Source organism: Scomber scombrus, chromosome 7 (genome assembly GCF_963691925.1).
Source record: "Scomber scombrus chromosome 7, fScoSco1.1, whole genome shotgun sequence".
Classification (NCBI taxonomy): Eukaryota; Metazoa; Chordata; class Actinopteri; order Scombriformes; family Scombridae; genus Scomber; species Scomber scombrus.
In genome coordinates, this window is record NC_084976.1 from 10877456 (window position 1) to 10901270 (window position 23815).

The 23815-nt window shown below is 39.6% G+C and overlaps 1 protein-coding gene across 2 annotated transcripts in view; it reads left to right on the plus strand.

The window, feature by feature from the left end:
• Positions 1-23815, plus strand: part of LOC133983270 (RNA-binding motif, single-stranded-interacting protein 3-like) — a 137188-nt gene that overhangs the window by 49422 nt on the left and 63951 nt on the right. For both annotated transcript variants that reach the window (XM_062422298.1, XM_062422297.1), the window contains exons 2-4: positions 2892-3076; positions 13319-13377; positions 22840-22931. In XM_062422298.1, coding sequence (XP_062278282.1) covers positions 2919-3076; positions 13319-13377; positions 22840-22931 — 309 coding nt within the window. In that variant the 5' untranslated portion in view covers positions 2892-2918. The remainder of the gene's footprint in view (positions 1-2891; positions 3077-13318; positions 13378-22839; positions 22932-23815) is intronic.

Below are 23815 nucleotides of genomic sequence, written 5' to 3' on the forward strand. Positions count from 1 at the left end.
AGGAGAACTGGTATTATTTGCACAAGTGATATTTAGGGCTACAAGTAGTGGTTATTTTCATTATCGATTAAACTTTTAGTTTATAAAATGTCAGCAAATGTTTCCCAGAGCTCAGGTGACATCTTCAAATTGTTTGTTTTGTCCGGCCAACAAACAGAGAAAAGCTTGAGAAGCTGGAAGCAACAAAAATGTGTGACTTGTATGATAGTTGATGTAATATCAGGCATTTACTTTGCTGCCAGCTAATGATTAAATCTAGTCAATTGTCCTTTATGCATTTTTCTTACATTGTCATTGTCAGTTTGCATTGTCAGTAGCTCATGAACCCACAGACGACTTTTTTCTTTTGTATGAATACAATATATGTAGATATTCCGGTAAAAATACCAAACTGCAAATGTAAGGGTTTTAGGAGACACTTGCAATATAATATAGAGTTTGTGACAGCCATTAAAATGAGATATTACCCAGCGAAGCCTTATTTCATCTCCGTACTTTGTCATGTTTTTGTTGAAGAGTATAGACTCATTCTGGACTGTTAGTTTAAGCCACTGGCCTGTAAATGACACTACTCCTCAGGCACCGTCTCCTTTTACTTCTATATGGCTGCTGTATGTGTTGAATCCTGTTAGCACTGACTTTCTGAACTGCCAGTATGCTTGTGTGTGTGTGTGTGTGTGTGTGTGTGTGTGTGTGTGTGTAGGAATTGTGTGTCGTTTGAGGGAAGTACAGGTAATGGATTAATATCAGAGCTGGCACAGGCTCCACATTGCTGTGTCGTGACAACCTGTCATTATCACAAACACTGCGGCTCACACACACACACACACACACACACACACACACACACACACACACACACACACACACACACACACAAGCTCACACTTGCTCACTAGCATATGCATATACACACACAAAGCCAAATAGAAAGACGAACACACACATCCTGTGTTGCCTCACTCTCTCACTCCATCCACCTTCTTTTCTTGTCTCTGACTTGTCATCATGGCACATAGTGGAACTGACCTGATTCAGATTATTGAACTTGTTCCATCTCAGCGCAGCCTTACAAGAAAAATGACATATACAGGTCTAAAACTCAGGCTGGCAAAAATGACCTACAGTTAAGCTTCAGTGACAGACACCATCTAGTGGCCATTATGGCCCGCGGAACTGACACAGTTCAGGTGACGTCAATATAATGTGACTTGATAACTGATTTTGCCTTGTTAGGAGGAGGTGGGTTGGGTGGATGGCTAGATAGATAGTGGACTTTGCTCATTTGTTTACTGTTTCCAACCGAGAATGTGTCATGTTACCAACCGTCAGTTGGGACATGTTATTTAAAAACCCTAACATTTTTAAAAACCGTGTCATCATGGCAACAGTAAATGTTGCCATGATAACAATGGTTGCACAACATTAAGGAACAATAAACCATGTTTCAAGTGTTATTTTTAACCTAAACCATGATCTTTCCCTAACCCGAACCAAGTGGTTTTTGTGCCTAAACCTAACCAGACCTTAACCACAGAGTTGTCGAACCATAATATATAACTTTTTTTAATATTAATTTGTAATGGTTTTGGAAAGCCAGAGTGCATTGCTATAGCGGCTGGTATAAACTTAACTACAGCTTGTTTTTGCCAGCCTGAATCGTTTTCATTTTTTATATGAGGTTGTGTTATCCAACCAGTTCCCAACAGTGAAACCAGGGCTGAAACCAGATCGAGACAGTGTGGCTGATTTGCTCCAAACATCTAGGCAGCAGAGTGTTCTCAACACTGTTGCCATATGAGCCATCAGGCTTGTTTACTTCTTCTAAACTTAACCTAATAACTTGCCCAAAGCAGGCAGGCAAGGATGGGTGTGCACCCTGAACACAACAGTTCCAAACACTCATGAATTCTTGCAATGCCAGAACAGTCACTATATTAAGTCATGTAGTCAGTATTGTGATGTGTTATTGAACAGCCAATTGTATATTCAAGTAACATAGAGGTGGTAAAGGGCCTCAGCCTGGATTAAACACTGGATAACATGTTTTTTGCACCCATAACGGGAAACTAGACCGAAAAATACGGTAACAAAGACAGAAAAACAGTAAATGTGTCAAGAGCTCTTGTGTGTTTAAAAATTCTTCTTGAAATAGTTCACAGCACCTTGAAGTAGGAAGATCACTTGTATTAAGAAAATGTCTTCTGATTCAAGACAATCTAATGGATCAAAGGGAAACAAGAAAATCATTAGATTTTGAGATTTAGTTTTTGACTGACTAAATGATACACACTCAAAGTATTTTGTCCATAGAAACTCTGCTGACGTCTCTATCTTTAACAAAGCTCCAAACAGTATGAGACATTTCTTGCTTCAAAGCATGGAAACACTACCTTAAAGCAGGTGACTGCAGCAATGATGATTACGCTAACTGACAAGTCAGTCATTGCATGGTCATTAACACTAAATGAAGCTATGGAAGGCCTTTCCAGTTATTGGCGTTGACACAAGTTCCTGTCGCAACACTCTGAACCATGATTATAATGAGCACCACTATTTACACACATCCTGCATCCTTAATTTGATGCACTTCCCGTTGAATCAACATATTGGGGTGGAACACGATGCAGGAAGAGATTATTTAAATGAATGCCAGTTCGTTAGAGAAAAGATGTGTTGATTGTTGGGACCGAGAGGCAGGTTTAAAAAATAAATGTAGGTATTGCTACAGCATTAGGTTGAATACAAAAACACAAAATATGAAAATACCTTGTTTTGGATGTAATTGAATTGGAGATTCTTATCAAAATGTCCCATATAAGGCATGTTTTTTGTTTGTTTTTATTTCGTTTTGACCTGAAGTGACCTTTTTCTCTCTCAATCTTTTTCAGCAGTCCTATGCTCCTCCCCCTCCGCCCATGGCTCCGCCCAGCCCCGGCACCACAGGAGGTGGAGGTGGAGGTGGTGGAGGAGGTCATGGAGGAGGGCTAATGGAGCAGCTTAGTAAGACCAACCTGTACATCAGAGGCCTGTCACCTGCCACCACCGACCAAGATCTCATCAAACTCTGCCAGCCGTGAGTTCTATTCTGCTTGATTTTTCTCTATTCTGTTCAACTTAGCCTGACCCCGATCCGAGAGTTAAACAGCATCCTCCAGTGCAGTTGAGTTAGGTTCATTCCTGCTCAGTTCAGTTCAGCTCATGGTAATTAGTTTTGCGTGAGTCCAACAGCAGCTTATAATGAGTATCAACAGTTTGCTCTTGACCTCTGTGTTCCTCCTCTGTGCTTCCGCAGAGGAAAAAACACAACCCAGCTGGACCTAACCCATCCGTTCCCTTTTGCCCCTAGTCATCTACACACACACACACACACACACACACACACACACACACACACACACACACACACACACACACAAACACACACACACACACACACACACACACACACACACACACACACACACACACACACTATTTTAATACATTTGCCAACAGTTTGAGATATTTCTGGTTAAAAAAATCCATTGATATACAGCATTGGAGGTCACTCCACTCATTCCATTAAAATGACAGTGAAATTAAGCTGGATAGAAATGTAATTGCATTGCAGCTAAAGATAAAGTTACCAATTGATACCATTAAAATTTGAAATGTGATGACTTTGGCAATCAACTATTTTACTGCAAAGATGATTTGCCTCTCCTCATCATATTAAAATAAAAATGTTCCTGGCCGATCTGCAAAATCAATATTTTGTCATCGTTCAGTTTCCCCTGGCTATTATTGAGGCAAAGGTAGTAGAGGCTGGAGAACGTGCATGGCGCGGGGTGCACCGTTTTGGAATGCACATGTAGAGTGTTGTGTGCTTAAGTTAGAAAAAAATCTAATAAAATTGTCCAGAGGGATTCAAATTTTATACCACAATGGAGCAAAAACATGATGTGTATTTGTATTTGTATTTGTATTTGTAGGGTGTATTTTATAGACTTGGAACAATATACTTATCCCCCAATTTTGAAATGGTGACACATGGGTGCCATTCAATTCAGAATCGATTTTCAACTGAAGGAACAGAAAAGGCTATTTTCAGTCTCTTGCTCCTGTATACTGTGTGCCTAATATTCAGTGGTGTCCTTATTCCACTGAAATACAATATGACAACTGGCAATTAAGATAGATAGTCCAAAGCATTTTTATTTTAAAATGTTAACATAATTAATTAATTAATTTGTAAGCATCTTAAAGTCTCCTGTGTGTATGACAATAGCAAACTGAAGGGGAGGCAGAATGCTCCGCTGTGTTAGTATTAATGTCATGTCCCCTCGTCAGCTCTGGAGAAAGATATCACTGTACAACACGCTGAGCAGGTGCAGGGTTGTTGAGGGGAAACAGACTGAGAACAAAGTTATTTTCTTGACCTCGAAGTCGGTTTACGATGTTTAAGATGCACAGTGTGTGTTCGTTTCTCCGCTACGCTAACATTAGTCTCTGAGTGGCGGTGTAGAAAGTTCACCGTATACTTCACGTTTGTCTCACAAAGGTAATTACTTAGTCATTAAATCAAAAAATGCTTGCAACAGCTGCCAACTTTTAAGGCGAACTAGAAAATACCTCTAGCGTGTATGCTCTGCAGACTTTCCGAGTCCTGCACTGCCCTTGCAAACGGGATGTAGACAAAGGTCAGGATGTTCTGTGGTTTTATTGCTTACCAAATGGAAATGACTGGACAGGTTTAGAAACCTGTAAATGTGAGCTGTGATGCCGGTTATTTTTATTTTTCTCAATATAGATGTAGTATTTAATTTTAAAACAGATCTTACCCAAACTTGTATACATTTTACTCACTTTTGTAAAATATAAATGCCTAGTATTAGGTAACTTTTTTGGATCGAAACAACCATCCCTACTAACAGCTGGGAAAACAGTTTTTATAGGTTTACTGGTTTTACAGACTGGTATGAAGCTGGAACTCTTACAACAACTCAGTGTTCTGATCTCTTCCTCTTAATAATGTATAAGTGAATGATGTGGTTTTCCTGATGATTTCTCTTCTGCAGTAACATCAGCCACAGCATCACAATTGACGGGTGAAAGCTGGACTTCTCTCGCCAGAGTTTGCCACTTCTCTTCCTGTTGTTTTCCGTCATGACAAAAGTCAATCCTGCACATTTCAATCCAAATTGTCCCTATGTGGACAAACAGAGTCAACACAGAATGTAATGCAAAACATAAATCAGCTTTCCCACAGAGGGTCTTGTTTGCTTACAGCTAATGCACAATATGATGAAATGTAATTGGAGAATGATATATTGAGCTAAATATTCTGTAGGTAAGGGCTTGAAATGATTGTGAGGACTCCAACACACACACACACACACACACACACACACACACACACACACACACACACACACACACACACACACACACACATACACCATATCTTGCCCTTCTGCAGTTCAAGCCTGTTGTATTTCAGTTTTTGCCCCGGAGGCGTTCTGGAGAAACAGGGTGAAAAATGGCGGCCAATAGAAGTTTCATTAGAGACCCAGTCAGCGTGCCAAGTGGCCAGTAACATTTAGGAAAGGTCAGTGGGAGAGGGCCTGTGTGTGCATTTGGGCAGCAGTTTTAGCCTTGGGTTTTTTAACTCTCTACGGCTTTCAGAAATAGACTGAGGGGCAGTTTCCTGTCACTCACTGACATGATGTGTGCATGAATGTGCTCGCCTGCAAACTCACGCGCAGCAAATAACATGCAAAAAGGCAGAAGACCACCGCATGCGCACTCACACACATACACAAACAGGCATTTCATTCACGCACACAGTTTAAATGAATAATGAAAGGACAGTCTTGCCACTGACACACGCACACACACACACACACACACACACACATACACACACTCTTTCAACTCAATGTCATCCTCATCCTTATTGTTACCGAGCGTGGCTTCTTTGTGTGCCAACCCGCCCACCAGTACCATCCTCTCCCTTCCCATTCTGTCATCATACTCATTTCCTCCTTCCATCCCTCTCTCTCTCTGTCCCCCTCCCTCTATTATCCCTCCCCCCTTCCCTCCCTCTTCCTCTGTCTCCGTGCCAGTTCTCAGAGTGTCAGTGAAAAGTGCTGTTGTCAGCTGACATTTCCAATCACTCCCCCGGTCGCCCAAACTATGGACACACTTTTAACGTCTGGGGACAGAGCAGAACGTGAGCGGAATCTAAAGCGGACCACAAGGGCAATTTCTCTCTCGCTCGCTCAGTTCCACTCACACTTGTTGTCTTTCTGTGTCTTTCTCACGCATGCCACTTATTCAGTACTTCTATCTATCTATCTATCTATCTATCTATCTATCTATCTATCTATCTATCTATCTATCTATCTATCTATCTATCTATCTATCTATAGATGAGGATAAAACCTGCAAAATGGAAAAAAGCTTCATATGAATATGCTTGAGGAGGCGGCTGATTGATATGAAATCTACACCCTAGGAATATGTTTTTATCCTGAAATGTATCACTTAATACTTCAATGACAGATTCCATCTTTAATTATCTTACCATTTTATGAGCAATAATTAATTTAACAGTAACGTCTCTTGATACTTTTTTATTAAGTACAAGCAAGTTTTTCCTGTATGGAACGATACACATCTTGTGGCCTTGAAAATTGTCAAAAAATGCTAGAATGGATAATGAATCAGAATGGAGCTTGTTTTCGCCTGTGGGCGAATGACAGGATAGCAAACAATAATAATGTGTTCTGCTGTATTAAAACTATAGGTCTAAGTTTTGCAAACTACAGTCAGTTAAAATGTATTTTTATGATTCTGTGGATAAGGGCATTATGTTTTCTTCAAATTTTATTATAACATTTAAATAAATAAAACCAGTTTTTACACATAGCATTATTAATCTTCATGACTGTTCTTGACTTGTCAGATTCACTCAAAAGTGTCACACCAGTTAATGAATGTAGCTTTCACAATAACATACTGCATCATTGTCAACAGGGTTAATTATTGAACAGCAACAGCCTTCTGTTCCTAACACTCCAATGTTGTCGCATCGAATTTCACAATAATTATATTTCCTATATTTTGGATCCTAAATTGAGAAAGTATTGGGCTTATCTTCTCTGAAGATTTATAGCCAGGGATGTAGTGGAAATTAAACTCATCTAAACTCAATTTACCCAGCACTGTATTTGAAAAATAGAATATACTCAACTATTTAGGCTGACATTAATCTTTATGGCAAAAGTTCACACTGTACCCTATAGTATTATCGGATTAATGGAAAATAAGGATAAGAAAAGGAAAAAAGAAAACATCAGCCAATTCCTCTTCTGGCTTACTTGCAATTGATGCCTTATGATGATCACAAATTTGTATTTATACAGGACTTTATCTTCTTTACTGTTATAACTCCTGAATGCACCACCTAACCAGTGCCTTGCAGTTACTGATTTTATCTTCATGGAAAGCCCTTTTGGCAGATAAACTTAATGTTTCAGTGACATGGAGCCATCTTCTAAATTCGCAGCACATTGCCTTTTCATCATGGAAATACTCAAGACTTAATTTCTTTATAGCGCCTGAAGATGTCTAACTACATATGGGGAATGGATTCGGAGACTTCTGAAGCACTGCGCTCTCTCAGTCCTCCCTCTGTGTTTGTCTGTTTGAGTCTAACTGGCAGAGAGAGGGAAAAATGAGGGAAATGCAAGAGACAAGACAGCTGTATCGAATGCCCAATTAGGAGATACCACACACAGAGACCAACCCTGTGTGCGTCTCACACACACACACACACACACACACACACACACACACACACACACACACACACACACACACACACACACACACACAGCCTTAGACACACAAAACACAGAAAGTGCACATATACATAATGTATATATACACTGACAGACATCGTGGCGAGTTGTAGAGATGATGTCTGTGTGCTTGTGTGTTTGTGTGGGTGTGGGTAGGAACTGCGGATCAGTAGACATCAAACGGTGAGCATCCATAGGCTGACGGTGTTCCAAGAGGGAATGAAAACACAGATCTGATGCTGTGAGGGCCCTGAGGACTGTCATTAACACTTCACACACACACACACACAGTCAGGGTGCACACAGATTTTGCCAAGCCTGCCAAAACTGAGCGCTCTGAGTTTCAAATTGAAGAACCGTCCTAAATCTCAACAGTCTGGCAAACACTGTCATTGTCAGTGGCCTTACTATTCTTTGTGTATCGCCTTCTCTTGGTGGAAAAGAAATCATAACATAGTTTTGACATGGATTCTAAGGAGTTTCCATGTGTTGAAGAAGAAATGTAGCGTGTCCTGAAAGGATTGTCATAGCAAACGTCAGTCTGTAAGGCGCACCCCCCTGCTAACAAAACACTGACTGATGCTGTGGAAAGGAATTCATCTCTGGCTAAGTACTGTGTTGTGGGGCTGTGTAGCATCTCTGTGAAGCCAAAGAAAATAGAGAATTTTAGGTTATCCAGCCAATCCTGGTGAGTACTTTTTTGTACTCAAGATACAAAGGCGCCGTTTTGACAAAACATAGTTAGGTGAATACCTATGCAGGAGGTTTAGATAATGGGACAAAATCTGTGGAACTGAGATTAGTTTTTAAAAATTGCTTCTTACACGCTCCCATAAAAGTAAAATCCATTTTTTATTGTTTTCACAGTTACCCCTGGAACATTTATTTGATTAAATAAACTGTTTTGGTATGATTTAAGTAATCACTTGCGTTAACATTTATTCATGTATTTTCTTTTTTAAAGTAATTTACAAAGTGAAAATGCAATCATGCATCAAATATAAGGATACATAGTTTGTTTCTATTTTGTAAATTAAATACATTCAGAATTAGGACTGTTGGTTGAACATAAACAATTTGAAGATGTTATCTTGCGCTTTGGGATCTTGTGATGAGCATTGTTTGACATTTAATAGGTCGAACAGCTATTTGAATACAAACTTAATTATTAAATAGATTAACTGAAAATGAAGATAATTAGTTGCTGTCACCCTCTCAGTAAATGCAAATAAACAGCATTTACAGTATTTAATCAAATCTTTTATTGAAGAAGTGTGTAGGAGTTTGCCTGTGTGCCATAATTCAACTTTGAACTCACTTTTACTTTACTTTCAGTTCATTTGTAAATGAACTTTTCAGTTAAGTAGAAACATTTTCTTATTCTTATTATTTATCATTTCTTACTCATACTGCCCTGGGTGAATTCATTCATCATCTACTGTAAGTGTGTCTTTCCATAGACACATTAGTATGGTGGACCAGGAAGAGATGAATTTGCAACCAACTAGAGAAGAAAATTTCACTCCCATGTCATGATTTAATCTACAAAAAGACAAAACATTGTACTTTCTTTGGAAATTTCCTTGTCAAGGAGCTCTGAAAACACAGATGGAGCTGTGGCGTAGATCACTTTTTCATACTTGCTGGAAAATTACTCCAGTGTTGCTTCACAATTCCCTCTCATTATGGACTCTTTAGTTATGATGAACATTTAGTGGAAACAAGATACATGCTCAGATTCCTTTCAGAGCCTTTTCACTCACTGTATCTATGCCACAATGGAAATTAATGGCTAACCCTGAACATCTGGCTCCTTGTTGTCCTTTGTTGGTATGTTTTAAGTATTTGAATAGTTCTATGATTGTCTCATGTGTCACTGCTGTTGGGTCAAGTGCAGGTCGATGTTATTTCAACTAGCTCCAGGCTTCTGCTGGAATCAATGAAAGGGTTCCAGCTGGGACTTGAACACAGACCAGGACATTCTGCACTTTCTTGTCCTCTTATTCCACTCGCTCCTCCACCTCCTCACTTCATTCGATCTATTATCAAAACTTTCTTCCCCACAATAGCAGATTATTGTTGCTGCCAGGATACAATGCAATTTTACCATTGAATCAAGTCCAATGTGAGACATCATTTTGGATGGTGCTGTGTTGTTCACCTCTCCTCTCCTCTCCCCTTTCCTCATCTCTCCATCTCTCCTCAGTTCTCCTCTCCTAGAGAGGGAACAGGTGGATTTACACTTGAATGTCACACACATTGATCTGATGATAACACACACACACACAGCCACAGATATGATATACATTGCATTTGTTTTCCACTTTGTGAAAATAGACAACTATATTGTGTCAAGCCAGGTATCTCTTTTTCTTTTTTACGCTTGCTCTGTTTCTTACACACACACACACACACACACACACACACTCAGCCTGGAAATGTTTCAGTTTTCTGCCAGGAAAAACAACCTGCCAAAACACTGATGGTGCATGAGATCTTTGTCATGCATTCATAATCACTCCACAAATACATACACACACTCACGCAAGGAATCACACACACACACACATACACATACACACACACACACAAGTGCTTCTACGCTCAAATGTGTCCAGGCACACACACACACACACACACACACACACACACACACACACACACACACACACACACTAAGTTTTGAATCACACAAAGGCAGAAGTCAACAAAGTGGCGGGTATTGCCAGATGGTGTGTGTAATGTGTGTGATTACTGCTTTGGTGTTTTTGATCTGTGATGTTGCCTTGTGAGTATGTCCGCATTTGTGTTTGTCTCTGCGTATATGTGTGGGCGATTAGTCCTGCCTTGTTTTTTTCCACGTCTGCACCCATTGAATTACTCCCCTAACCGCTGGCCAAAGACCTCGTTTACCACCAGCCATGACTTTGTCAAAAACACCCTGACAAACATCAGATTCGATTTCAGCCCGCTACAGCCGGCTGATTTGTAAATACCCTAAAAATATCTTAAGCGGCAGAAAAATGTGAGAAAATTGAGCATTATTTGGAAGTTTGATTTTTTGACTTGCAGAAAAAACTGTGATTTTCTCTCTACCAATTTCAAGATCATAAGCTGTTCAGCTGTCGTGTTGTGTGTGATAGCAGCCTTTTAAAGCCTTTTTTTCTGTCTTTATTTCTTAAGTCTCCTGTCCCAATAGAGTTTGATGTGAGGCTGTCAGGCGAGCTAGGCTCTGTTCTCTTCTTCTCACTGACAGAAGCAGATGGCTGACAGAGACTTTCCTGATGGTGACAACTAAATGATCTCTTCTTTATTAAACACCTCTTACTATCTCTCCATCGCTCCCTGACTACCTCGCTTCCTCCTTGCCTTCAGTGTCTCTTTTTTATCTTTTGACTGACTGCTCTCCCTTGCCTCCTCTATTTCTCATTCCTCTGAGTCGGTCTCCCCCTCCTGCTTTTCTCGCCCTCCCCACTCCTAACCTCCCGCACTGTATCTTCCTCTGGTTTTGCTATCGTTTCTGCCTCCCTCCTTGTTGTTTCACTCTCTTCCTTTTCTCTGAAAGGGGAGAGAGAATACACTTCCATTCCCTCACCTGGGGCCATCAGCTAGTGGGCTAGCCAGACAGCCAGCTTGTCAATCTGTCAATCTGTTTGATAGATACTCAGCCAGCCAGTCAGTCATTGTGCAGCAGAGTAATTCACACCAAATCCAGCAACACCTTCCCACAGGGTTGTATGGAGGTATGCGGAGGTGTGGGCCTGTTTATTTGTGCTTTAGAACGTAACCGCAGTAATACAATCAGAAAATAATGTTTTGTTTCTCTGATGCACTGCTTTGTTCTCCCTACTGCAGCTCCCTCTCTTCATTCATTCTCTGTCTCACTCAACACACTCTCTCACGCTGGTAATTTCTCTCTTTTTCTCTAATCTTTTTTCAAATGAGTTGGGAAGCCAACAACAAAGTCAACAAGTAAACAAGGTTCTTCCTCCCGTGGGCACGTTTGGTCTGATCGCCACCTTATGAGCAGCGTGATGTCTTGTTGTGTTTTGACAGGAGTTGATTCTAGTTCAACTTCTTGCTGGATGGCTGCTGCAGTTTTTTGCTGAACCCTGTGTGGTCCCCACTTCTGCAGTCTAAACAATCTACACCCATTCAAATGAATGGGAGGGCTGCTGCATAGCCAAATTTGGTGTGAATGCAGCTTAATGTGAAACATTAATTAAAATGTGTCACCCATAGAGCCAAGTGGTGAGCCAGGTAGTGAAATCAGTGATCCAAGCTTTATGTCTCAGTCATCCTCTTCCTGTTTCCTCCTCCCAGTCGCTGTTTTTGTCCCTTCTGCGCCCCTCCCTCATACCTTCTCTGCCTCTTTCTCGGCTTTACCCCCATTTCTCGCTCTTTCCAGGAGCAGTGAAAGACTGAGCTGATAAGAAACATTATTAACTTCTTTCTGAGAACAGAGCACTGGAGAATGGAAGTGGGATGGAGGGGAAAATAAGAGAAGAAGACAAAGAAAGAGGCAGAGGTGTCAAACTTGGGAAAGTGAGGTAGCTGAATGAGTGGTGGACATTAAAAGTTGATAGAAGAGACAGAAAGGGGTATGGTGGTACTGTCTCTCTCATAGACCCTACTACCAAGGTTGGGTGCCATATATTGGTTATTATCATTTATGAGAGACAGAATTGTCTGAGGGCTGAAGGTGGGATTTGAGACACATAAGTACAGAATGGATAGACAGAAGTGTAGGTAGAAAAATCCACTGTAATAAGATGCAGTCCTCCACAGACTTTGATTTTGTATCCCATTTTTATTTAATTTTATTCTTTACTTTGATCTTAGAATCAAACTTCATGGAAATATTTTTACAGTATTCAGCTCTACAGTTGTGCTTTGAGCTAAATGCTAATGCTATCATGGCACAATGCTCACAGTGACAATGCTAATGTTTTGTAGCTATCTTGTCACCATCTTAATTTAGTCTGAGTATGCTAATATCTGCTTAATATTAGCTTGAAAAACCAATGGGAATGTCATTAGTTTGGCAGGTATGTGGTTGTAAACCGCTAGAATGAAAGTTAAGGGATCACCAAAGTCATTACAATTCACCCTGAGGGATACATAAATGTCTATATTAAGTCTAGCAATCTAATGCTTGTCAAGACAATTCACTCAAAACTACAAATGTGAATTTCATGATGGCACTAAATGAAAAGTAATCTCTTTCAGTCAATAGTTGTTTGGGGACCATAAATCATGGCGGTCCATCCAACAGCTGTGATATTTCAGTCTATAGTGCAGGGGTATCATACTGGCAGACAAACAGATCTTGCTATCCCTTGGATCATTCTGCAAGCATGGCTAAAATTCATAAGTATTACACTTAAAAAAAGACCAATAATGTTTCAGCTGTTAAAAATAACAATACTGATTCAATGGCTAATCAGAATATGTTGTTGTTGCTTTTACAGATATGGGAAGATTGTGTCAACAAAGGCCATCCTGGACAAGAACACCAATCAATGCAAAGGTGAGTATTGGTTGACTTCAATCCAGTGTGGTTCCTGTAGCTTAACAAAGCCAATCTATATGTCACAAGCTCAGATTCTGACACTACATTTGTTGTCTGGAAAACATCAGTTGAGCATTGTTTGAACTGAGCAGTTGAAAGGCAACCAGTACATCACGGGGAGTGATTTTGTTTTTATAAATCCCTTCCTCAATTAATCACATCACAAAGGTTTTTACAATAGGCAGAATATATCTGTCAACAGACAGTGTGATGTCAAATTAAAATAAAAGACTTTAACTTGCCTGAACCACCCACACATTATTTTAAAAGTCCATATGTTTGCCATATATAGTTTTGTTTAGCTATGTGGCATTGGTGTGTTTTTTATACTATATACAACATGACAGTTTCCACTTTAATCTATCCAAACGATGCACGGCCAGAGAGCCTTTATTTTGTTTTAGTTCTCTATGATGATGATTTCAGTATTGCAGCCTAATGGCACTCAAAGTAAAGCAGCTTTTGAAAGCAAGATGTTGGCATTGTTGTCATTGGCCAAATCAAAATGGAGAACACCATACAATGCCCACAATGTGTTTCAAATAGTCTCTGTGATGAATGAGGCTCCCTCAAGTGTCTTCTGATGAGGGTCTGCTTGATTGTTGGAGTGGTCTGAACAAAGCACTAATCAATATGATTGTAGTCGTCTGCTTTTGAAGAGGCACACAACAGCATGTGTTCAGCATGATTGCTGCTCATCTGCCAGGGCTGTGCTCAAAGGTACACTGACATGGTTTAGGACAACAGCACAAATGCCATGTAATCAGCATATCTGCTGCAATAGTAAGAGTGCAGGAAAACCCAGCCTGATTGATACTGATGGCAGAGATGTAAATGTGGATTCTAGGACTTCATTTGCTCTGATTACTTGGAATATAATATATTTAGTAGCAGCACTACTGCCTGTCTTAACACTGTAATGGGAAAACCAAACTTTATTCAGGCTCCCCTGAATACTATTTTACTTCACTTATTATCTTGGATCTTGCTAATTGGCCAGTTACATACATTTTTACAAACTTCACCATTGCAGTACCTGCTTTGGCATCGCATAATCAAGTATGGCTTTGAGCTTTGAAAGGATGTTGAAATGCCTGTCTTGACATCATTACTGCATAGCCAAAGGGAAGGCAGAACATTCTATAAAGCCAGTGATAATTATCAGTTATTCTTCCATTTTCTCAACTCATTAAATTTTTTTCGTTGGTGTTACTTGAAATGGAGTTTTAAAAATCTGCTTCAGTACTGCCTCAGTGCTCCAGTTCAGGATGTTTCATGTTTGCCAATTTTGACTACATGTTTTTCTTTAGTGTGATTTAGAAGCAGGAAATATCTGTTTCATCTGAGGTATCACATTGCATCTTAAACGGCCATTTACACCAAATGCTAACAATTTTCACCCATGCAAACCTATAAACTGCAATAGAAATGTCTCCAAGTGTAATGCTGGTGTTATTCTGTTTTTCTTATTGTCAGTAAATCCCTTGAAAAGACCAAAACCTACACTGAATTGATCCTATTAATTAATAATATCTGTGTATTCAAGGCCTAATGATTCAATGACTAATTCTTCTGAGCTAATGAGCTTTATTGTTGTCCACAAACCATTCTAAATGAAATTCAGTGAGCCACACCGTTGGCTGACATGTTCCTACGTTACAGTGAACATGGGCAATGTAGTTTATTTTGAGTCAATCCCACAACCACCATTCAGCTGCCACACTCACTTGAGCCAAATGTATATTAATCCATGACTGAAAATAATCCCAGACGAATGCACAATTTACTCCTGTTTTAGTAATTTACTAAAAACTGCAGTGCCCAGCAGTTGAGGCAAGTACCTTGCCTTTTGAAAGTGAAACTATATTATATTTGTGACCTGATTTTAAAGATGTACATCTTCTGTAGGAAGATAAGGCTCAAGGCTGAGAGCTACAGAAAGTATTGAGTAATAGGCACTGGCTTTGTGAAATGCGTTGTTGGTTTTAGTCTTTTCATGGGATTTATTGACCATAAGAAAAATCTAAACTAGCACCACCCTTAAGTCTAAAATATACTTCCACATCCGTGGACTGTGAGGGCCTGCATTGTCCATCTGGTTATGTCTGTAATGGTCCCTTGTCCTGCGATCTTCTACTGCCCTCATTGAAAAATATATGAATGTACAGAATATATTTCATCAGTATCCTGCTTCACTGAAAAGTCCATGCTCAGTGCATGTGCACTAGAGGCTTAATGTTAACGTCACACTCGTGTAAGTTGCATGTTGGACCACCATTGGCAAACTAGTGAAGTCACAAATCATGCTCTTAGACAGACGCCTTTAACCCAGCACAGAGAAACTTTCCCTCCTCAGCAGATGAATATAAGAACTGTCTTCTAGTGTCAAACTCTGCACATACATTATCCTGCAGAGTGAATGTCAAGCATCTAACTGAAGTCACAATAAGTCAAACACGTTTTTGAGTGGAGGATGTTTGTGTATGTTTGTGATTGACAACATGGTGTGTTTGTGTCTATGTGTGCAAGTGAATGGTGCTGCAAGGTAGTCTTGGCACCCGATCTGGCATTATGCTCTGGATATATTCCTGACAAGACCTTTATGAATACTAAACATCAGAGACTATTTCAAAATTCCAACCCATGCATCCAGCCATAAATGTATGCTTATCATTTACTATAATGCACAGAATCCAATGAATGAAGCTGCTGCAGCAGCATTGGCGATTTTTACAGGCTACGGGCCTCATTAGCAAATTCACTGCTTGTGATGTAGACTTCATACATCTCTTAGCCAGTTGTTAACTTACAATGAAGGAGTTTCATTATCAGTCGGCCATTAGAATGCCTTACAACAGGATAAGTGTTGGTTTGATTGCAGAGGCATTCAGTGGGGACAAGATAAGTGCTTAGCGTGACTAAGAGAGTACAAATTGGCACAGAGAGTTCTCTTGGAAAGGGAGGGATGGATGGGAGAAGGCACAGGGAGGTGGAGGGAGGGGGTAAAAATAACCTGGGGCTAACAGAGGAGGAAGGGGACCCTTTGAATCTGATGATTTAGCAGACTGCCTCTTCTTTTCAGGAAGATTTTGCAGAGAGTAAAGAGTGAGAGATCTAGACAAAGAGGCAGGTAAATAAATAAAGTGTTCTTCCATTGCAGTTTGAAGGCACAGTGTTCGATCAGTTTGCATACCACTGCTGTCATGTGAAAACATGGTGATTCCAATTTTGCTGTTTTTACTTAACCTATATCGTCTTCATTTTCATGTTTGTCTTTTGAAATTTGTTGACTCCAGAAAACTTAAAACCCTCTCAAACCCTCTTGAAGGTGTTGTCCTCTGTTTCTGAAAAATTGAGTTTCTCTCTGGAATAATATGTGGAAAAAAGATATTAAGTTATAGTGCATAGACGCAATAAAATGACAGACCTAATAAACCATTATCCTTATAATTACTATTACACAAATTTTTAATTCAGTCAACAAAGAGAGCAAAACGTTTGGTTGTTCCCTGTATTAATATAAAGATTGTCTTTGTTAAATCCTCTGCTTTGTAGTGGGCACAATGTTAAATACACTGACAGTTTTCTAGTTAGCAGTGTGGAGGCTCTGGGGGAGGGAGAGGACACAGAGCACAGGATGGAGGAAGGAAGGGAGAGAAAACCACTTTAGATTGTAAAGGATTTCCATTTCCCAAAGACAAGCGGCCTCCCTCTCACTCTCTCCATGTCTCCCGCCTGTTCTCCACCTCCTTCTGCCTCCCATTGCTCATCTCAGTCCTACTCTCTCTCTTTCTCTGTCTGCCACTCTCTCTCTCTCTGTCTCCCCCCCCCGACTCCCTTCCTCCCCCCATTCCTCTTTTGCTTAGTCTCTCTCCTTTCCCCCCCTGTACTCTATTGGCCCATTCTAATGGCCCAAGGCCAGGAACTCTGGGAGCTCAGGAGATTAGATGGGAGCTTGGGATGTGTGTGTGTGTGTGTGTGTGTGTGTGTGTGTGTGTGTGTGTGTGTGTGTGAGAGTGTTTATCCTTGCTTCCATCTGTGTCTATGTGGTCATATGTGTGTGTATTTATGTGTGTGTCCTGCATAATAAAACGTTTTTTCTTTTTTTTTCATTCACGAGTGTAATATCTGTCAGGCCTGACTGAAAAAGATGAATTTTCGTCTCTGTGTCATCATAAGGCCACAGATGGGAGGGACAGGGCACAGATGAGAAGGATTATATAATTCAGAGATATTTTCATTCTTCCATTCTCTGGAAATATCCTTATCAGTGTACCCAGAAGAGCTATCATTTTCATCCGCATGAGATGAGCGTTTCCACCAGAACTAAAGAGGGTAGGTAGTTTATAGGCTATTCGAAAATTTACAGAAAATATATATGTTGGCAGAAGAGAGGCGTACTCATTTTGGGAGACTGTCCATCAGCTTGAAAGGCAAGCATCTGCTCATAGACTCTACAAGCTTCTATCCAGCTAAAGTGTCCTTGAGCAAGACAATGAATCCCTAACAGCTCCTGGGGTGTATTCTGTCACTGATACTTGACCTCTGACCCCCCTAGCTAGAGGGGCAAATACATTTTGAGAAAACGAAGATATCTCCTTCAGTGATGAATAGACTAAAAGCAAATGGCTCATTCTTTTCAAGGCTGATGTTCTATCCCACCGGACTAGTCATTGAGATGAGCACTTAGAGATAAAATATCTCTATTGTTCATGCTCTAGAAGACTGGATTGTGTCTGGCTATTGGTGTGAAACTCATAAAACATGCAGACTCCCAGACACCTTTAGAGGTAAGCTTTAACAAAAATGCGCAGATGAAAGCTACATTATGCACCAACATGTGCAGCGACTCAGTATTTTATTTAGAGATCATGCACAAGACCCCTGAGACATGGACTCAGTTTTCTGGTTCACTAACATTCAGGACACATACACCTTCAGATTTGATCAGTAAGTCACTGTAAACAGCAGCTCCAAGAAGTGGCCCCTGGTTACATTGCATGTGAAAGTCGCAAGCCCCTAGTTTGATAGCAGTAAACACAATTGACCTGTTACACCAAAGCATTGTGTTTTAATTCAACAGAATCTCTTCACATTATTCAGTGATTGTAACAGACAATACCAATAATGCATTAGACCCTTAAACAGTGAAATTACAACCAAATGTTTTTCCCTCTGCTTGGATGTTGTAGCAAAATCATCTTGATACTTACTGTATCCAGGGCTTTGATTATTCCTGTGTTACATTATGTTACAATACTTGTCTTGCCTGTAACACACAAATAGAAACAGCAGAATATGAAGTTTATTTTTTCATATATAGCCTTTAATATTCTTCTGTCAAAAAAATAAAATAAAAAACTTTCATATCCTGGATGGATCCAAATAATGTAAAATTGTTGTGTACATTTACATTTTTTTATGCAGTCCTGCTATATCATGGATTCACCTCCTACTACCCTCATAACACAGAATTACAATAATCTATAATGAATTTCATGCCTGTTTATTACACATAAGGAAACTGAAAAGTAAATTAGCTACTCCAAGTAAGTACATTTGATGGGTAACACTTTACAATAAGGGTGCATTAATTAACAGTTAATTAACAGTTAATTTATATGTTTTGTAATCATTTACTAAAGGTGTTCATGTTAACTAAGGTATAACTTAAAACATCAATTGAAAGTTTGTAATGTTATTAACATTAGCTAATACGGCAATAAGCATTAACTAACTGTTAATTAATACAGCAATAAGCATTTAGTAATACTTAGCAAATGTCTGTTGTAAATATTTCTTCAACGTTTATCTGTTAATTAAGGTTCTAGGTAATATTAAATAATTGAAAAAATATGTTAATTAACATGTATGTCATGAAGTTCACCACTAAACTTTTTCATTAAGAGATTTTTCACTGTTTTTTATAAATGTTAATTTAAGGGTAATGATTGTCTCCTTACTTGTCAATCATCCCACTTGTAAACATGTTTATTTTTGATTAACATTGATATCAATGGACACACTCTGGGGTCATGTAGAGGTTAAAGTTGAAACATGTATCCCTTAAAGGGAAACTTTGGGCTGCAGTGTTGTCATATGCAGCAATTGTGCATGGTCAGTGCATATCCACTGAAAGTGCTTGTTTTTGCCACTGACAGGCTCAGATTGCTTTAATGCTATTGCTATTGTCTGAGAATGAAAGCAAAGATACAGCAGCTAGCCACCTGTAGCAGTATTATGGGTAACTGGAAAAGGATCTGGGGCAGCCTGCTGGCCAGTCTGTTTAGGTCTGAGGCTGTGGATAGCTAAGCATCTGTTCATGCTAGAAAAGTAATGTCAGTCATACACTTATGTGTTGAGTTTAGTCTAGCCAGCCTCGCTCTTTTCATCCAGTCAATTTTATGGAGTTCAAACAGTCTCCAGGACAACAGTGGTGATAAACGCTGTAAATTAATTTGTAGTAGTTACACAGCTGGTATTACTTCGTGAACACCTCCAGATTTTCCGAGTCTGGCATCAGGTCCTCCTTTGTGGAAAACGTTTTCCTCTTCACTTGTCAGGAGAGGAAGGCAGTAACCTCAGGAACACCAGCACTTACTCCAAGGGACCGTTACTATCACTATCTTTCCTGATGGTCTTGTTGATTTCTGCCTCCATTCTTAATTTTTCTTCTTTCATTTCCACAAAATAATCCTTCATTGCTGTTATTTATATATCTTTTTTTAAGAAATATGTGATTTTAACATGCAGCTGTGTGACTGTTATATCTCTAGCAGACTAAACAATTTGTAAGCTATCCATAGCCTCAGATGTAAACAAACCGACATGCAGGCTTCCCAAAATATATATCCCAGTGCAGTTACCCATAATGCTGCTACAGGTGGCTATAATGTTGCTTTCAGTATCAGACACTTATAATATCAATCTGAGCCGGTCACTGGCAAAAACAAGCATTTTTAGTGGACATACATTGACGGTGCGCAAATGCCCCATGTGATTACATTACACCCTGCTTTGCGGCTTGTGGCTGAAGCTCTCTCACTCAATACTGGACCAATTTCAAGAATTGTTGTATTCAATAGTCACTTAGATCTAAAATGATGGGAAAATTGGACCCAGGTTGAAAAATCCCTGTTAAGAATGCTGAATAAGCATTACTTAACCATAATTGGCCATTAATGAATGCCCTTTATGACCCTAATTGTAAAGTTTAAACGATGTATCCCTTAAGTAACACTTCATAAATGCATAGGGGTGCTGAAAAAGTATCACTTAACCATAATTAACCATGTCTTAATGCTCTTTGTGACCCTTATTGTCAGGGTCACGTACATATACAGTACTGCAGCTTTATGTAAACAACTTTTTGTATTGAGGATAATGCTGAAGCTGTTTAAGAACACAGGGATCCTGTCCCAAGTGTTTTTATTTCCCCACTAATTGTGTGGACAGTCTATGGCTAAAAAAAAACTCCCATAAGTTTAAGTGTGTTGTTTGATACCACTGAGATAGACAGATATGGAACTTTTTAAAATTTTCTGGAATGACATGAAAGCCACTTGCCAGGCTACTGATGAATACTGTATGTTGGTGCATTCTTAATTAACTTGATGGTTTTGGTGTGGCCCTAATTAGATAAATATAGATAAAGTACAGAAAAACTATTAATGCTTGTGTATGTGCATGCATGCTTGCATATATTTATGAATCTGTTTTCTGTGCATATCTGTGTACCCATGCTTGTCTGGATTTGTGTTTGTTACAGTCACTTATGTGTACGTACTGCAGTGAGAACTTGCATGTGTATTTGTGTTATCCTATTTTGGCTAAATTATGGGTTTCTCATTAGCAACAGTATAAATATTTGTGTGAGCAGGGCAGATCTTGCTGTGAAAGCAGCTTGCTGCCTTTGAACAATAAAATATAATCTGCTTATCAGCTAAATAGAGAATGCCTCCAAATTCTGGAAAAGACAGACAAGAACAGATGTTAGAAATGACGAGAGAGGGTGTGTGTGTGTGTGTGTGTGTGTGTGTGTGTGTGTGTGTGTGTGTGTGTGTGTGTGTGTGTGTGTGTGTGTGTGTGTGTGTGTGGGGTAGAGAGAGAGAGAGAGTATTCGCTCATTCTTAACATGTTTACATTTAGGATTGTAATGAAGGAGGCTTTTTAGATGTGGATAATTTAATTGTGTTAACATGCAGCCCACTCGAAACTACAGTATGAATTCAAAGCTGCTGTGCTTTCCGAACAATTTCTGTCCCTCTACTTGTCAATATCTCTCTTTTATTGTTCTCTCTCACAAAGACAGTTGAACTATTCTTGCACAAGCTGTCTCAGTTTTGTTCACAGACACCACACACCCTTGCACATGAGCTGTCATTCACAATACTGCTGTGTCTTTTCTGCACTTCTCTCTCTATTTGACATCTCTTTCCAGCTCCACCCATCTGACCTAGTAAAACAGGGTGTGTTTCTGAAAGTAAAGATTGATATGTGTGTGTTCAGACCTTTTGTCCCTCACTGCTTCCTGTAGGGCCCAACCTTTATCCCCAGAGCTCTGACACTTAGACAGAACGCTGCACAGACACGCAAAATGATGTAAACCTTATACAGTAGCAGTCAAACCGACTCGAAGTCATTTTCTTTGACTTAAAACCATTAAATGACTCCATTAATGCAGAGACTTTCTCTTGATGTCACTGTTGCAGACACAGACATTGACCACCACTGCATGAACACCGTATATGCACCGATATTATAGTACAGAGACAAAATCACCTCACATGCAATGCAGCAGGACATTATAGGACATCATCATCATTATCAGACATTAGGAAGACAGTAGATTTTACATACAAAACATAACATTCCTTCTGCATTAAGTCACTATAAACATTATATAATATGCATCTACAGAGAAAGAATGGTGATCAAGCTTTTATGCTTTAGAGCAGTATCAGTGTGAAGTGCACTGCAAGTAATTAGTCATTACAAAACATAGACATAATTCCATTAAAAAGATCCATAATGCACAAAACCTGTGCAGACATTAGATGATCTCTTGGATCATAAACAAGATAACAAGAGTTACTGTTATGACACAATTCTGTTGATGTTCTGCGCTAAAACCCATTTAATGGGGGGAATTAGCAGCTTTCATTGAATACGTGACCTGACTTGATTTTGACAGACTTATTGTATTTATGCAGCGTTGAAAACAAAACACAGACTTGGATCTTTGACAGAAATTAATACTGGCTGCTATTGCTCAGCAGTATTCAGAACAATATTAACAGATTTTTTTTTTCTCCCTCTCTTGTTTTTCATCGTATTCTCTTCTTCCTCCTCCTCATGATCATCTTCATCTTCTTCATCTTTTTTCTTCATCTTCTGTATTATCTATGCTTGTTCGTGTAGGCTATGGATTTGTGGACTTTGACAGCCCTGCAGCTGCCCAGAAGGCTGTGGCCTCGCTCAAAGCCAGTGGAGTCCAGGCACAGATGGCGAAGGTAAGCTTCAGCCCGCCCTTCACTCTCTGCTCTGCTTTACTTGTGGTGATTGAAGTGTTTGGCTTACTTATCGTGCTACAGTATAGGTAGACACTGTCTGTAAACTCCAGAGTAAAGCTGGGTTGGTAGTGATGATGAAGGTGGTATCATAATAACAATCATAATAACAACAATCACTAGATTAACTGTATGTCAGTTACACTGTTACACTGATTGATGTGAAACTGATAGATACAGATACATGACAAGATTATTGATTGAGTCCATGATAGAGATATTGATTTAATGGCTATGTCCATGATGAGCTTATTGATCAAATGTGTGAAAAGATGGGAGAAGAACAGAGCTGATGGCTCCCTCCAATCCTGCATACTTTATTTCCTTCTATCGGTCTTGTTCCTGTTTTATGTGTTACTCCCATATTTATTCACTATTTTCTTCTCAAATGCTAATAATCTTTCCTGTTTGTGCTTGTAACCGTAGATTTGTGTGCGTGCATTTGAGGGTATGTGTGTTACGGAAAGAGCACAAGAAAGAGTGAGTGTGAATGTTCAATCAAATTTGCATGCATATATTATCATGCATCACATCATTATACAGTAGCAGCAAATCGCCCTCATGCCTGTCTGCCTCTTCCAACAAAGAGAGCATACAGGTTACTTTGCTGTGTGTTCATGTCTAGCTGGGAGTTGTGTCCAACAGTGTTTTGCCAAAACATGTAGGCCTTACCAGTACAATCACATTATCCCTCTGTGTGTGAGAGAGCAAAACACTGAATAGCCTGCCTTGCTTTCAGATTCATTAAAGATGTATCGCAGCATAGTTCCTTTTTATAAATGAGCGAGGAGTGCAATTAAAATGGGCCAGTCTTCAGGCACCAGGAG